At 50.9% G+C, this 15,581-nt stretch overlaps 1 protein-coding gene across 1 annotated transcript in view; it reads right to left on the reverse strand.

Annotated features, from left to right (window-relative positions):
• Positions 1-15,581, reverse strand: part of MYO1F (myosin IF) — a 38,896-nt gene continuing 23,315 nt past the window's right edge. The window contains exons 16-27 of the mRNA XM_006896405.1: positions 12,752-12,858; positions 12,197-12,295; positions 11,860-12,004; positions 6,133-6,247; positions 5,850-6,019; positions 3,303-3,448; positions 2,818-2,964; positions 2,515-2,663; positions 1,764-1,847; positions 1,076-1,271; positions 822-991; positions 1-77 (exon numbers count right to left, since the gene is read on the reverse strand). Of these exons, the coding sequence (XP_006896467.1) occupies positions 1-77; positions 822-991; positions 1,076-1,271; positions 1,764-1,847; positions 2,515-2,663; positions 2,818-2,964; positions 3,303-3,448; positions 5,850-6,019; positions 6,133-6,247; positions 11,860-12,004; positions 12,197-12,295; positions 12,752-12,858 (1,605 nt within the window). The remainder of the gene's footprint in view (positions 78-821; positions 992-1,075; positions 1,272-1,763; positions 1,848-2,514; positions 2,664-2,817; positions 2,965-3,302; positions 3,449-5,849; positions 6,020-6,132; positions 6,248-11,859; positions 12,005-12,196; positions 12,296-12,751; positions 12,859-15,581) is intronic.

Raw genomic sequence — 15,581 nt, forward strand, 5'->3', positions numbered from 1 at the left:
TCAGATCTTCTCTACATAGTTTCCGGGGAAGAGGCCCTCCTGGCCATGCAGCCGGCCCTTCCACCAGCCTGAGGGATCTGTGGGAGAAGGTGGAGTGAGGCAGCGCCCAGCGCGCCCGGCCACGGTGGGGGAGTGGGGAGAAGGCACAGGTGGGGTGGGGTGTGGTGTGGGAGGGCAGCCCTGCACGCTCTCATTTCTCTTAGGGCCCTGAGGCTAAGCTGAAGAGAGGTCAGCTGATGGACACACATGAAGGAAGGAGGGAAAGAAGGAAGGACAGACATTTGTCTCCTCTCCCCATCAACCTGCACTCTACTATTCTCTAGAATATTCCCTTGCATCCTTCCCTCATCCATTTTTCTCCCACAAATCCAAGGGTGGACTCAGGAATGACCAAGACTTCTTCAGGTGGCCTTCCCCTCTACCTGCCCACCAACCCACCAATACTGACTCATGGCCACGTCAGGGGTGTCAGAGCAGAAATCCTTGGTAGGATTTTCAGTGGTGTTTCCTTTGGCAAGTAGATTGCCAGGCCTTTCTTGTGAGGCACCCAGAAGCACCCACACATTTCCTTCTTACAAGGGCTCTTTGAGGCTGGCCTATGTTTGACAGGTATGGAAGCTGAGGATCAGGTAGTGGGTGTGATGCAGAGAAGCCAGGCCCCCCAAATGGCTCAGGAGGTGACCTCCAGACCCTGGGCTTCTAGCACATGAGCCATGTGGTAGGGGCCCTGAGCTGGTCCTCTCACACGGGAAGGCTATGCAGTAACTGGGGCTGCCAGCTTTGTCAGCGTCTGCCTGCCCAGCCCTGGCCCTGGCACACACCTTCCATGAGGATCTCGATGACCTCATTCACGTTGAAGCTTAGCTCGTCCACGTCCTGGCCTATGTACTGGTACAGCGCCCGGCACCGCGGGCCATGCACGCGAGGCTGGGGCTTAGGCCGGCCCACACCGGGCACTGGTCGCTGCCCCACACTGCGTTTCCTCTGCATGCTGGGGGCACAAAGGTTATGGGTCACAGCCTCGGACACTCCAGCAGCCCGTGACCACCTCCATGGCTGCCCCCACCCCACCTACCCGGCCACACCCTGGTCAGGCACGTTGAGGAATTCTGTGTTGTGTTCTGAAGGGGGCCGTGCCCTGGGACGTCTGCTGGCCCTCAAAGCTGAGGCTGGAGGGCCCTGGCGAGGCTGCTGGGAGCTCCGACTAGACGTGAGTTCCAGGGCCAGGGGGCCCCCTCTGGCTGATGGGGGCGCCCCATTTCGTTCCAGGCCTGTGATGGAACAAGTATAGGAGTGTTATCAGGGTGATCCTAAAATTTAGGCCAGACCCAGCTCCTTGTTCTCAGCCAGGGAGAGAAGCCAGTATGATAAGGACTGGGCCTTGAAGGACAGGGGCCCTGGAAAAAGGCTGTGCCATTCTTCCGTCGGAGGGCTTTTGAGGATGGGTCTTGGACTACAAGTGGAGTGGGCACAAGTGAGGTGGGAAGCAGAACGCACAAGCATAGAACTATAAATGAGTAAATCTGTTCGGTTGGCAAAACAGTATGTAGCCTGCATAACAGGAATGAAGGATAAAAGAGTTCACTGGTTAAACAGGATCATGGTTTGAGAAGCTTTAAATGCCTAAGCTTAGCAGGGTGGGAAGTTCTGACAGAGCAGAGTGGTCAACTCTGCTTGTTAGATCCGTTGACGAAGGTCTGGCTTAGGCCAGGGGACCCCACAGAAGCCAGGAAAATACTTTTAGTGGGGGGGCATGGCCTCACCTCTTGGGTGTCCAGGGGCTGTCCGGGCAGGGGCCTGGGCTGACCTTCGAGGTTTCCCCTGGGCTACTCCCTTCCGAGTAGGTTCTGAAAGGCAAAGGCGGATAAGGATTTGAGTGGCAAGACAGGCCCAGGACCCGGGTTGTGCCCATACATCCTATCCATTATTGGAGATAGCCCTTCAGACCCTGCCCCTTGGATACGCGAACCCTGGCCCCTGATCATTGGTCACGTGCCCCACTTCTGACTGTCTCATTCGTCATTTTACTCGTGTCTTTGCTGGCCCCTCCCCAATTGATTGGCTCTCTCACTGGCCCCTCCTTCGTGGCTTTTGCCTACTCTCAGCCGGCATCACTGGCCCCACCCACAACCTGGATTTGTACTCTCACTGGTCCCTCCTTACCCAGGGCCCACCTGCCTAGCTCCGCCCCCATGGCCTTTGCCCACAGTCAGCCAGTTATGATGGCTCCACCCACTCCTTGATTGGCTCTCGCTGGCTCCGCCTTTCTCCAAGACTTACTCATTTGGCCTCCTCTCATGGCCTTTGCAGACTCAGACAGCTGTGGTGGCCCCTCCCACAGCCTTGATTGGCTCTCATTGGCCTCTCCTTTCCCCAGGCTCATACATTTGGCTCCGCCTCTGCATCCTTTGCCCACTCTCAGCCAGCTGTGATGGCCCCTCCACAGCCTTGATTGGCTCTCACTGGCCCCTCCCCCAGTGCCCCTTTTGGCTCCACTCCCCCTCCCAGACTCACTGGAACTCTTGGGCAGCCCATCGCCCACACTGACAGTGAGGGTCCGGCTGCTAGCCTTGAGCATGGCCACGTCACCAGCACCTCGGGAGAAGGTGACATTGCGGGTACCGCCTCCACCCCAACCCTCCTTCTTCACCCGGAACTGTAGTCTGTAGAGAAGAGACAGCTATGTGGGTACAGGCAGTGTCTGGTCCCCTCCCTACTCTCCATCCCTGGGCCTGGACGTGGGATGAAAAGGGTGGGCCAGGTCTGGGATGGGGTGGAGGGGGAACCGTGGGCAGGGCTGTATGGTGGTGAGCGTACGTGTCACTGAAGGTGAGGGGCAGGGGCCTCCGTGCCGCCTCCTCGAAGCGCTTGCACAGAAGGCTGACAAATTCGGTCTTGAAGATGCTCTCCAGGAAGCTGTCGGCCGCGTCCTCTTGGAGGATGAAGAAGTCGTCCTGCCGGGTGCTGGGGGTGAGGCGGGAGGAAAGTCAGGTGAGGGTGACAGGCGAGACCCGGGTAAGGGTGACTGAAGTCCAGAAATGCCAGCTGCAACAAGGCAAAGTCAGATAAGCCGCAGGTGACACAGGTAGGGAAAGAGGGAGAGGTGGCAGCAGTGTAGGAAAGATGGCAATAGACCAGGTGAAGTCTAATGAGAAGGTCAGGTGTGTGTGTGTGCGTATGCACAAGTTGTTTGTAAATAACAGCCACAGTGCAACAGCAGGGACAGTGATAGGTGGTGCCAAGACATGGTAACAGGTACAGCTGCGATTACAAAGGGACAGGTGAGGGTGACCGGGAGTCACCTGAGGGAGACTCCTCGCAGGGTCTGGAGTTCCAGCTTCTTCTTCAGGACCTCTCGCACCTGGCCCTTCTCAGGCCCCTTCTTCACCTTCTCCCGCCCGATCACATACACACATTTGGGGGTCAGGATCAAGTCCCGCTTGATGGGCTGTGGACACAAGGCCAGAGACTGGTGGCTGGAGCCCTGGGCACGGGCAGCCTGGCCCCAGTGGATCAACACCAGGCAGAACGAAGGTGCTGGTTGGTCAGGTAAAGGTGTGACGGTCTAGTCTGTGATTGTTTACAGACTAGAATGGGGGGGCAGGTAAGGGTGCCTGTCCTCTAGGGGAAGGTATGTGGGTGGTTAAGTTACACAGGCAAGAGCAGGAGGTTAACTAAAGTTAGGTATATTATAGTATATTAAAAAAATAAAGGTATATTACAATAATAAATGCATATTACACTCTAAAGGTATATTGGCTTGAAATATAGATAGAAATTGGATAGAAATCTATTCTAAGGTATATTGGCTAGGAAAGAATGTTTGGAACAATGCCTTGGTACATACTAGGTGAAGGTATTCCTGCTGGACATGGTTACCTGGCTCAGATGAAAGTGCCCGAGTCATGTGACTGTAATGGGATCTTGTGAAGATGGAGAGAAGAGGTAGCTGAATAAGGGTCTCTGGGTCACGTGAGGAAGTAAGGACGAGATGTGTGTCTGAAGTGAGTTTGTAGAGAGGTAGGTAAAGGGGGGGGTGTGGTGGAGGAGTGTGTCTACGGCCAGTGAAGACATGTGCAAGTTTGGGGTGAATAGACCTGTGGGTCCAGCAGGGATACCTATCTAAGTGAAAATGTCTTAACAGGTGAGGCTATAGGCCAGTGGAAGTGTACCTGCAGCACAGACCTAGTCAAAGCAGATGAAGGTGTAGAGGACAGGGGAGGGTATACAAGTCTCTTAAGGAAGTCTAGGCTGTGAGGTTGTACAAATGTACTTGAAGATCAGGTATTTCTGGGATAATAAAGGGGGCATAAGCCAGATGGGGTTATATCTGGGGGACCAGTGTGTCTACTGAGGTGAGAAAGTACAGATCAGAGGACAGTGTACCCTCCACATAAACTTGTCTGAGGCACGTAGGCAATACGAGTGTCTACCCAGGTCCAGATCCGTAGGTTACCTCATGCTGTGCCCACTATGTAGGGCTCTCCAAGGCACAGAGGTGTGTTTGCACCAGGTGACAATATCTGGGATGTGACAAGTAGTATGGATCAAGTGATAGTCTACCTGGCAGGCAGGAATGTCTGAGCCAGGTGAGGACAGAACTGAGATGCCCAGGTATCTAGTCCAGGTGAGGAGATGCCCAAGTATAAGTGAACAGGAGTATTTGTCTGGTGAACATGTTTGTGATCAGGGCTAGCGGAGCCACGTGAAGATATATCCTCACCTCATGGGGGTATCTAGGGATTATGTACAGGTCAGGTGGGAGTACACTGGTGTGCAGAATTGTCTGGACCAGGCTGAGAGAGTACCTTTGAGCAGGACTGGCTGGGCCAGGTGGGTATGAGGCAGGCCTGATGAGTGCCACTGTGGATAGGTGTATCTGTGCCAGGTGAAGGCATAGCTGATTGACAGGTATGTCTAGGTTAGGTGAGAGTAGATCTGATGGTTTGGTATTTTCAGAACAGGTGGCTGTATGATCAGGATTTCTTGATGAGATACAGGTGTGCTTGTGGACAGGTGTGTCCAGGTCTCTCTGTCCAGTATAGCTGATGGACAGGTGTGTGATCGAGCTGAAGTCATACTTGATGAACAGTTATCTAGGCTCATTGAGTGTGTAAGTGTGGCATGTGAATCTGAGCCAGGTGAGGATGTACCTGTGGTGGGACAGGTGTGGCTAAGTGAGCATATACTGGCGGTGCATGTATCTACGCCAGATAAGGGTGTACTTGTGGTGGGAAAGACTTTTCTAGGTTAGATGCATATATGTGGACAGGTATGTCTAGGTCAGATAAAGATACAGCTAATGGACAGGTGTTTGTGGGGTCAAGCTTACTCATTGCCATTAAGTCTGAACCGACTCATAGCTGACCCTCCATTGGGTTGGTGAGGCTGTAAATCACATGGGAGGAGATTGCCCATCATTCTCCAGTGGGGCCACTGGCGGATTCGAACCAGCAGAGAGGGACAACCTTTGGGTTAGCATTACAACTCCCTATGAAGTGTGCCATCGCAGCACCCCATTTCTGGTTCAAATAAAGGCATCTTGTGTGCCATGGAGCTGGAACCGACCCATTAGCTGACCCTCCAGCAAGAGTTCAGAGGCAGTATATCGCAAGGGAGGAGACTGGCCATCTTTCCCTTGTGGAGCAGCTGGTGGATTTGAACTGCATGCCTTTGGGATTGCAGTGCAGCTTCTTACCGCTAGGCCACCGGAGCTCCCAAGGCATATTTGATGGCCAGTTTCTATATGGTCTCTGAATGCATACCTGTGGACAGGTCTGTCTGAGCTAAGTTAGGGTGAATCTGGCGGAGGGGTGTCTGGCTAAGGTCAGAGTCCTGGGCTTGCGCACCTTGAAGCGGCGGTCATACTTGGTGACTGAGTCAGCGAAGTCCACGCGCTCCCTCTTGCCCAGGAACTGGCGCAGCTCAGGCCGCTCCTCCAGCCCCAGGTAGTCCCCGACGAAGTTCCTGTTGATGCTGTTCCGCCTGCGTTCCTTCTTGTTAAGCAGGATGCTGGAGGCTGTGGGGACGCGGGGCAAGGGTCATGAAGGGTCATGCAGAGGGGCTCAGAGGAGGGCCCGGCTTTACCACTTCGTCCCCACCCAGAGCTCCCCTCCTGTCCTCCAGCCTCACCTTCCTCCCGCATCTCCTCGTACTTCCGGACAGCAACGTGGCGCCGCCAGGCCTTCTGGATGGTCCGCGCAAAGCCATCGAACTTGCGTTCTCGCATCTCCTCCAGGAGAAAAAGCTAGAGAAGAGGGAGGCTGGTGCGTTGGTCTCTCTGATGGCCACAGTCCGTTTCCCCCAGGCCCACCTCACTCACAGGCTCTCGCTCACACACACCTGCATACAGTCATTCTGAGCTTTTCTGTCTTCCACTACATGACTGGGCCCAGGGGTACCCCTCATTCCTGGACATCGCAGTCACCACTACAGGCTTGTCTGGCAAGGCTCGACTCCCAGCTCTGCCACGTATTTTCTGTGAGGTCTTGGCTGCTCTGTGCCTCAGTTTTCCATCTATAAACTAATAGCACCTTCCAACTGTAGGGAGGTCTCGTAGCCTAGTGGTAAATTGCTGCACTGCAATTCCAAAGGCACTCGGTTAGAATCCACTAGCTGCTTGCTCTGCGGGAGACGGATGTGCAGTCTCCTCCCATGTGATTTTACTGCCTCTGAAGGGTCAGCTGTGAGTCAGTTCCAGCCAGACTGTAGGTAACAGGATAACACCATATACGGTAAGGAGCCCTGGTGATGCACATGGTTAAGTGTTCGGCTAATAACCAAAAAGTTGGAGATTCAAACCCATCCAGGAACTTTGTGGGAGAAGGGCTACCTGCTTCTGCCAAGATTGTTGCTGTTGTTGTTAGGTGCCATTGAGTCAGTTATGACTCAGGAAGTCTTTGAATAACAGATGTGACACTTGCCCTATCTCGTGCCATCCTCACGAACTTTGCCAAGCTTGAGCCCGCTGGTGCAGACACTGTCAGTCCATCTCATTAAGGGGCTTCCTCTCTTTGCTGACTTTCTCTCTCTCCCAGCATGATGTCCTGACAACATGCCCAAAGCATGTGAGACAGACTTTCACCATCCTTGCCTCTAGACGGCACCCCGGGTGCACTCTCTCCATGACAGACTTGGTTTTCTTTTGTCGTTTTTGTTTTTTAAAAAGTTTTTAGGCGAGCTCTGATGGTCTAGTGGCAAGAAGCTGCCCTGCAATCTCAGAGGTGCATCGTTCAAATCCACTGGATCCTCTGCTGGAGAAGGAGGGAAAATCTCCTCCTGTACCAGCCAGATCTGATTTTAAAAAATTAAAAATTTTTTTAAATTTTATTATTATTTTTTTTGTGTGTGTGTGTATAGCCAAGTCGCATCTGACTCATACAGGAGGCAATTGTCCCTCGTTCTCTAGCAGACATCTGGTAGATTCGAACTGCTCACCTCTGGGATTACAGTGGTTTGTGGTTTGTTTTGTTGGTTTTTTTTTCACAGCCCATGGTATAGTGAATAAAGATTTTTGTTTGTTGTGTTGAGTACCGTGGAGTCGGAACCGACACATAGCTGACCCTCCAGTGGCTTTTGAGAGGCAGTTAATCGCAGGGGAGGAGATTGCCCATCCTTCTCCTGCAGAGCAGATGGTGGATTCAAACCACATACCTTTAGGATTGCAGCGCAGCTTCTTTCCACAAAGGCATCAGTGCTCCAATACAGATTACAGCCTAGAAAATCCTATGGGGCAGTTCTGTTCTGTCAGCTGGGGTCTCTGTGAACCTAAATTGACTTAAGGGCATCCAGTGATAGCAATAACACCTCTTAGGGTTGATATTTTAAAGAAGCCCCTTAAAAACCTGTGTATCAGTTGCTCTTAAATCAGTTCTACTTCAGGAAGACTGTGCTCTGTAGAGCTTTGACAGATGTGATGTTTCAGAAGCAGATCATCAGACCTTTCCTAGGTGGGTTTGAACTATCAAAATCAAACTTTCAGTTAGTAGTCAAGTGCTTAGCCATTTGTAGCCCCTTATAAATTGGTTATTTCTGCTTATTTTTGAGAAATCCCCCCAAATCCAGGGAAAGAACTCTTAGAGCAGTAAGACACTCCATAGCATGCCCAGATGAAATTTTGACTTTGCTCTTTAGAAGTAACCATGTGTCTGGATGACAGTTTGAAATGTAACCCAGAGCTTTGCGTTGACTGTCTCTTGTTGCTTTAACTTTCTTTCCTTGGTTTGGGAGACTCTTGCAAGCAGGTTCTGTTTGTAGCCTTTCCTCAGAGATGTTGTAGTTCCTCCCACTAGTTGAAGGACTTGTAACTGTCTACTGACAGAATAAGACTCTTTACTGTTGTCTGTCCCAACGTGGCTAATGGATGCCACGGAGGGGCCTCAAATTTCAGAAGTATTACAAAAGTGTGTGTTCTTGCTGTGTGCCACCAGGTGACAACCGACTCACAGCTGACTCTCCCATGACTTTCAGAGACAGTGAATTACAGGAGAGGAGACTACTCATCCTTTTACTGTGGAGCAGCTGGTGGATTTGAACTATGGACTTTTGGGTTGGCAGCGCAATTCCTTACCCCCAGACCACCAGAACTCCAGTAAGATGGAGCCACCAGCAGAAATGGAACCGATTAAGACAAACAAACCCAGAAAACAAATGCTAGTGAGGATATGAGGAAATTGGGACTCTTATCCACTGCTGGGGGAATTGTAAACTATTACAACCACTATGGAAAATGATCATAACATACTGGCTGACTCTGAGAAGAATGGGAATCCCAGAACACTTGATTGTGCTAATGCGAAACCTATACTTGGACCAGGAGGCAGTCGTCAGAACAGAGCAACGAAACACTGCATGGTTCAAAATTGGGAAGGGCGTACACCAGGGATGTGTCCTATCTCCATACCTTTTCAACCTATATGCAGAACAGATTATCCGGGAGGCTGGGCTGTTTGAGGAGAAGTGTAGCATCAGGATTGGAGGTAGACTCATCACCAATCTGCATTATGCAGATGACACAACCCTGCTTGCTGAAATTGAGGAAGACCTGAAGTGCTTGCTGCAGAGGGTCAAGGACTGCAGCCTTCAATATGGATTGAAGCTCAACATCAAGAAAACAAAGATTCTCACCACTGGGCCAATTGGCAGCATCATGATGGATGATGAAGAGATTGAGATTGTTGACTGTTTCAGTTTGGTTGGCTCTACTGTTAGTATCAGCAGCCAGGAAATTAAAAGATGAGTTGCATTGGGAAAGTCTGCTGTCAGAGACCTCTCTAAAGTACTGAAGAGCAATGATGTCAGTCTGGAGACTAAGGTGTGCCTGATACAGGCCATGGTCTTTGCAATTCCATGCTATGCATCAGAGTTGGACAATGACTAGAAGGAGAGTTGATGCCTTTCAGCTGTGGTGTTGGAGAAGAGTACTGGACAGCTAGGAGAACAAACAAGTTCATCCTGGAGAGGTTGAAGTCAGGCTGCTCCTTGAAGATAAGGATTCTGAAGCTTCATCTGACATACTTTGGACATGCTGCAAGTGGGGATCAGTCCTTGGAGAGGGACTTCATGCTTGGGAGGGTGGATGGACAGCACAGAAGGGGAAGACCCTCAATGAGATGGATTGATTCAGTGACTGGGGTAATGGGGATAGGCATGTTGGAGACAATAAGATTGGCACAGGATAGAGCAGGGTTTAGGGCTGTTGTACATAGGGTCGCTATGAGTCGCAGGTGACTTGATGGTACATAACAATAACAACATGGAAAATGATATCACACTTGCTCAAAAAGCTAGATATAGAAGTATGTTCCAGAATTCCCCTTCCTTGGTATATATACCCTAGAGAGCTAATAAAAGACATGGACAGACATGCACAACCATGTCCACTCAGAATAATAAATAATAAAAATATAATAATAATAATAATAATAATAAACAATAATAGTAATAACAACAATAATAGATGGAAACACGCTAAGTGCCCATCAGCAAATGAATGAATGACCACAGTATGGTCCCTCCATGTGGTAGAACACCACACAGCCATAAAGAGGAATGCCAAGTCATTGCCATGGATTCAGAAGTGACCCTCCCCAGCTGACCCTCCAGTGGGTTTTTGGAGGCTGCATGGGAGGAGGTTGCCCACCTTTCTCCTGAGATGTCGGCCCATTCATACAGGCAGGGAAGTGCCATGTTTGGGTTATCAGTACAGTAGTGCTTTAGGGTGTATGGCACTAGAGCTCCCCAAAGAATAATGACAGGTCCTCAAACCATAATGTGGATGACTCTGGAGAGGACATTATACTGAGTGCATTAAGTCAACGGGAAAAGGGAAAATATTGTAGGGCGGCACTTATATAAGACTCTAAACCCTGCTCTCTCCTGTGCAATCCTCATCATCTCGGACACACTTTGAGTCTATTGCTGCAGTCACTGTGTCACTCCACCTTGGGGGCCTTTCTCTCTTCTGCTGACCCTCCACTTTTCTAAACACTAGATCCCTTTCTAAGGAATAGCATCAGGATTGGAGGTAGACTCATCAACAATCTGCATTATGCAGATGACACAACCCTGCCTGCTGAAATTGTTGCCTCCAAGGAGCTTTGTAGATGCACCATTTTCAAGACATATTGTTTATTCTTTTGGTAATCCATGGGGTGGTCAGTGCTTGTCTCCAACACCACCAGTTCAAAGGCATTAATTCTTCTCCCATCATCTTTATTCACTGTCCAGCTTTCAGAGGGACAGCGAGTGACTGAAAAGGTGAATCCACCTTTCCAAGCACTTTTCTCAAGACATACCTGTTCTTTGGCCGTCCATAGGATGTTCAGTATTCTCTAACCCAGTTCAAAAGCATCGATTCTTCTCCTGTCATCCTTATTCATTGTCAAGCTCTCAAGATACATGTAGCAAAGTGATTGGAAAGACCATGACCTGAGACAGCGGCACCTTAGTCTTCAAACTGACATTATTGCTCTTAAGTGTTTTGGAGAGGTCCCTGACAGTGGACTTGCTCAATGCAATACATCTGCTGGTACCAACGGTGTTGATTGTTGATCCAAATAAGATGAAACAATTGACAATTTCAATCTTTTCTCCATCTATCATGATGTGGCATATCTGTCTAGCGGTGAGGATTTTTGTCTTCTTGATGTTGCGATGTAATCCATATTGAAGGCTGTTAGCTTTGATCTTTTGTAACAAGTGCTTCAAGTCCTCTTCACTTTTAGCAAGTAAGGATGTGTCACTTGCGTGAAGCAGGTTGTTGGTGAGTCTTCCTCCAATCCTGATAGCACATATTTTACACAGATACTCCATTGTTAATGAAGCAGGAATGGCTGACAGGGCCTGGGAGTGATTATTTGCACATCAAAGGACTTGCGTGAGACTGATCTTGAAATAACCCCAGAAGGAAGAAAGGCGCAATGAAAACACAGGAGGAAGGGAAAGAAGGGACAGGTGTCCAAGGCCAGTCCTGTGTCCTCATCATTTGTATGCCCTCGTGTCTCCACTCCAGTATCTGACGGCCACCAGGAAGCACCTCGTTTCTGAGCGCCTACTACCCAGCAGCTAGCGCCCGGGGAGAAACACCTGGTGATTTGCTCCTGTGAAGTTTACAGCCAAGAAGCCCCTCGGGACAGGTCTGCACTGTCATGTGGGGCTGCTGTGCGTCGAACCGACTTAACATCACAGGCTACGCATAGGGCATCTACTGTGCGCGTGCGCAGTGCCTGCCTGCCCTGCTGTGGACTGACCCTCACCCAGGTCCTGCAGGACCAGATGTCCCACATGGGGAAAGTGAGGCTCAGCAGACAGTCAGGGGCCCCAGCAGCCTGTCTTTCTGCCTGCTGGACACAGTCTTACCGACTCTGGGTTCTTGATGAAGACCTTGGTACTGCCCATCTGGTACTGGTCTTGGTCCATGTTGACTGCCCTGAGCAAGTGCTGGACACCCTGGCGCTCATCCCCACGCCACCGCGGCCACGTCTCAGGGGTCAGGATGGCGTACCTGCAGACAGAGGGCTGCGTGGGGGGGTGTGGAGGTGACGGCCGGTGGGCAGGACAGGGGGACTGGGTGACCAAGGCAGAGGCTGATGGGCAGTACGGGGGGCCTGGGGTCAGGGCAGCAGCTGGTGGATAGGATGGGGGTTCTGGGGTCAGGGCAGCATGGGGTCACTGGTGGCAGCTGTGCCTTGCTTACCTCTGAAGGAATTTGGCGAACTGGCGGCGGTAGGCGAAGCCGGCCCTGCGAACCCGGATGTTCTCCTTCAGACCCAGGTACTCCACCTGGTGCTTGACCCTACGGGGACAGTCCCACTTGTGTCAGATGGGGCTTCACCATTGGAGGGCATGCTGTTAGGGAGTGCCTGCACAGGCTGACCCGGGTCCGGGGGTCTCCACTGTGCAATGTAGGACTGAGTAGGACCGAGTTCTGAGATGGGTAGGGAGATCAGTGCAGGCCCAGAGGTCCTCCTGGGAATCAGGTGCTCTGGGGGGGTGGGGTGGGGAGCATGGCTGGGGGACGGAGTCTGTGTCTAACTGATCAATTTTGGGACCTTTGGAGCTGGGGAACCCAGCTTGTCCCTAGCCATTCTGTAGTTGATCTGGGTACATTTTGGGGGCTGAGTGGGGGGGTCTTGGTCAGTCTGAGATGTTGTCCGAGGGTCCCATGGGGTTCTGTGTGGTTTTGGGGACCAGCAGGTCAGTTATGGGGTGGGTCCTGGAGGGCCCATGCTAGTCTCGGGACGGGGATCACCTGCTCTCCTCCCAGTCGTGCGGTTTCTTGGTCTCATTGGGCTTTATGCAGCGGATGTAGTGCGGTGTGCACTTCTTCAGGGTGGTCACCAGGTCGTTGGCTTGTTTCTGGGATGGGCAGGAAGCCAGCAGGAGGGGCTCAGATGACACCCTCAGGGCCCATGCTTATCCCCAACCTGCTCATACACCCAAGAAACAGACACACTGGGGTGGATGGGGGCTGTCAACGGTGGCCCCCCGGGCTCAGGTGGCCCTGGCCTGTGTACTCGTTAACCTACAGCAGTCTTTTTGGTTGGGAGTATCCCTGCTAACACACACCTCACAGCATCAGTATTCTCTGGCTGCCTGACCCTGGGTGATGCACATGGCTAACACACTCGCTGCTGACCGAAATGCTGGAGGTTCTTGTCCACTCAGAGGTGACTTGCAAGAAAGGCCAGGCTATCTGCTTTCAAAAAACCAAAGGGAGCTCTGGTGGCCTAGTGGCAAGACGCTGCACTGCAATCCCAGAGGTACACGGTTCAAATCCACCGCATGCTTTCTGCTGGAGAAGGAGGGGGCAATCTCCTCCTGTACCAGTCAGATCTGATTTGATGGTACACGTAAAAATAATACAATAAAAATTAAAAAAAATGAAAACAACAACAACAACAAAAACCAAAAAAACCAAGCACAGGGAACCAAGGACACAGTTGTACTTTGACAGGTGAGGTTGCTAGGAGTCAGGGTCCACTCCACAGCAAGTGGCTGTCACTGGTCCTCGTCTTATACTGAGAGTGCTCACATCTGTCACACACACCACCCAGCAGGACCTGGCACGTGACAGCCAGGCGCCAGCAAGTCAGCCACGATTCCTGGTCACCCCACATGTGTCAGAGAAGAACTGGGCTCTACACGGTCTTCAGTGGCTGGGAGCTCACTCGTCCTTTCCACCAAGGGTCTCTGGGTGGACCTGAACTGCCTACCTATTGGGTAGCAGCCAAGCACATTAACCGTCCACATCATCCAGGGGTTTCCGGCTGCTGGTAAATGCTCAGTAAACACTTGATAGAGAGTTCTGGGAGGACATGTCACCCAGGAGCAGCCCTTTTTGGGGTGAGTTGTGGTTTGTGTGTATTGAGGGGCCAGAAGCTGTCACTGTGTATCTATCTCATGTGTATCTCAGTCCCTTGGGGGAACTGCAAGGAAAACTGACCCAGCAAAAAAACTAGGGTTCGCAGTGGGAGCGACTTGGGTGTTAAAATTGTCTCTGTGTGACGCAGACCAGCGACTGTCCTTCTGTGAGCTCTGTCTCCTCACCGGCCAGATAAGCCTAACGTGGGACCGGTGTGTCTAGCCATTGACCCACTGATGGGCATTGAGGCCGTGTCCCCCTTAGGCCGTTGTGGACTCTGCTGTGCTGAACACCGGAGAACTGGCCTCTGTTTGAATCTCTGCATTCAGATCAGGAGTGGAATTGCGCGGCCATGGAGGAGTTCTGTGTTTGATTTTTGAGGACCTGCCAACGTGTTTTCCACCCTTTTATAATCCTGTCACAGTGGGGTACTCTGGTGGCCTAGTCAGTAAAGCATTGTGCTGCCAACCCAAAGGTAAGTGGTTCGAATCCACCAGCTGCTCCTTGGAAGAAGGATGGGCGGTCTCCTCCTGTTTGATTTACTGCCTCTGAGATCCTGCTGGAGGGTCAGCTATGAGTCGGTTCCAATTTGATGGTGCATAACGACAATTGGCAATGAACGGATGAGGGTGCCCACTCCTCTGCATTCTCGCATGGTACCCATGCATGCAACGTGACCCATGGATATTGCCAGCAACAAGTGACTCTTCAATACTTAGTCCCTAAAATACAATAGTCAGCAGGTAGTGGGGAGGTGGTATGGAAACTGGAGCCTTCACCTATTGCGGGTGGGAATGGGAAGTGGGGCAGCCACTGTGCAATCCATTAATGGCTCCTCAAAAAGTTGACCGTGGCTTAGACATGGGCCAGCAGTCCCAGTGCTTGGCATGCACCCAGGAGAAGCGGAGGCAGGAGCACAAACAGGAACTCCTGCCCCAGTGCTCACTGCACTTTGCACAGTTGCCACAAAGTAGAGACAGCCAAAATGTCCAGCAGCAGACAACAGGGCAGACACCACTGCGGTCCAGCCACACGGAGGAACATGCTGCAGTTAAAAAGGGAAATGAGGCCCTGCCGCGTGCACGTGCACGGCAGGGATGGGCCCTGAGGACATCACCCTGAGGGAAATGAGGCCCCTCTAGGTCCCGGTGCACCCAGAAAAGAATGAGCTCATTTACATGAAACAAGCAACCACAAGGAAGCAAAAGCTGACTGGGGTTTCAGGGTGGGAGGGAGGAGGATGAGGGGGTTTGTTTGGTGAATTTGTCAGTAGTGGTGGAATAATGTGCAAAAGAAAAGTGAGAATGGTGGTCCACCCTGGAAAAATGTCTTCAACATCAGTTCATTCTCGGTGTGGAAGCTGCTGTGCTGGGGAAGAGTTCTGGTGGCTGTATTTCGCTGCAATAATCACTAGTATGTATGTATGTATACATATACATATATATATATTCTGGTGGCTGTATTTCACTGCAATAATCACTAGTATGTATGTGTGTGTATGTATGTATATATATATGTATATCATCTATATCTATATCATCTGTATCTATCTATATCATCTCTATCTCTATATCTATATCATCTATCTCTATCTCTATATAGATATCTATATCATCTATATCTGTATCTATATCTGTATCTATCTCTGTCTCTATCTCTATATCATATAACTATATCATATATCTATACCTATATCTATATCTATCTATATCTATCT

The sequence above is a fragment of the Elephantulus edwardii genome, unplaced genomic scaffold (genome assembly GCF_000299155.1).
Source record: "Elephantulus edwardii isolate Elephantulus edwardi_28Jun2011 unplaced genomic scaffold, EleEdw1.0 scaffold00185, whole genome shotgun sequence".
In the NCBI taxonomy this organism is placed as follows: domain Eukaryota; kingdom Metazoa; phylum Chordata; class Mammalia; order Macroscelidea; family Macroscelididae; genus Elephantulus; species Elephantulus edwardii.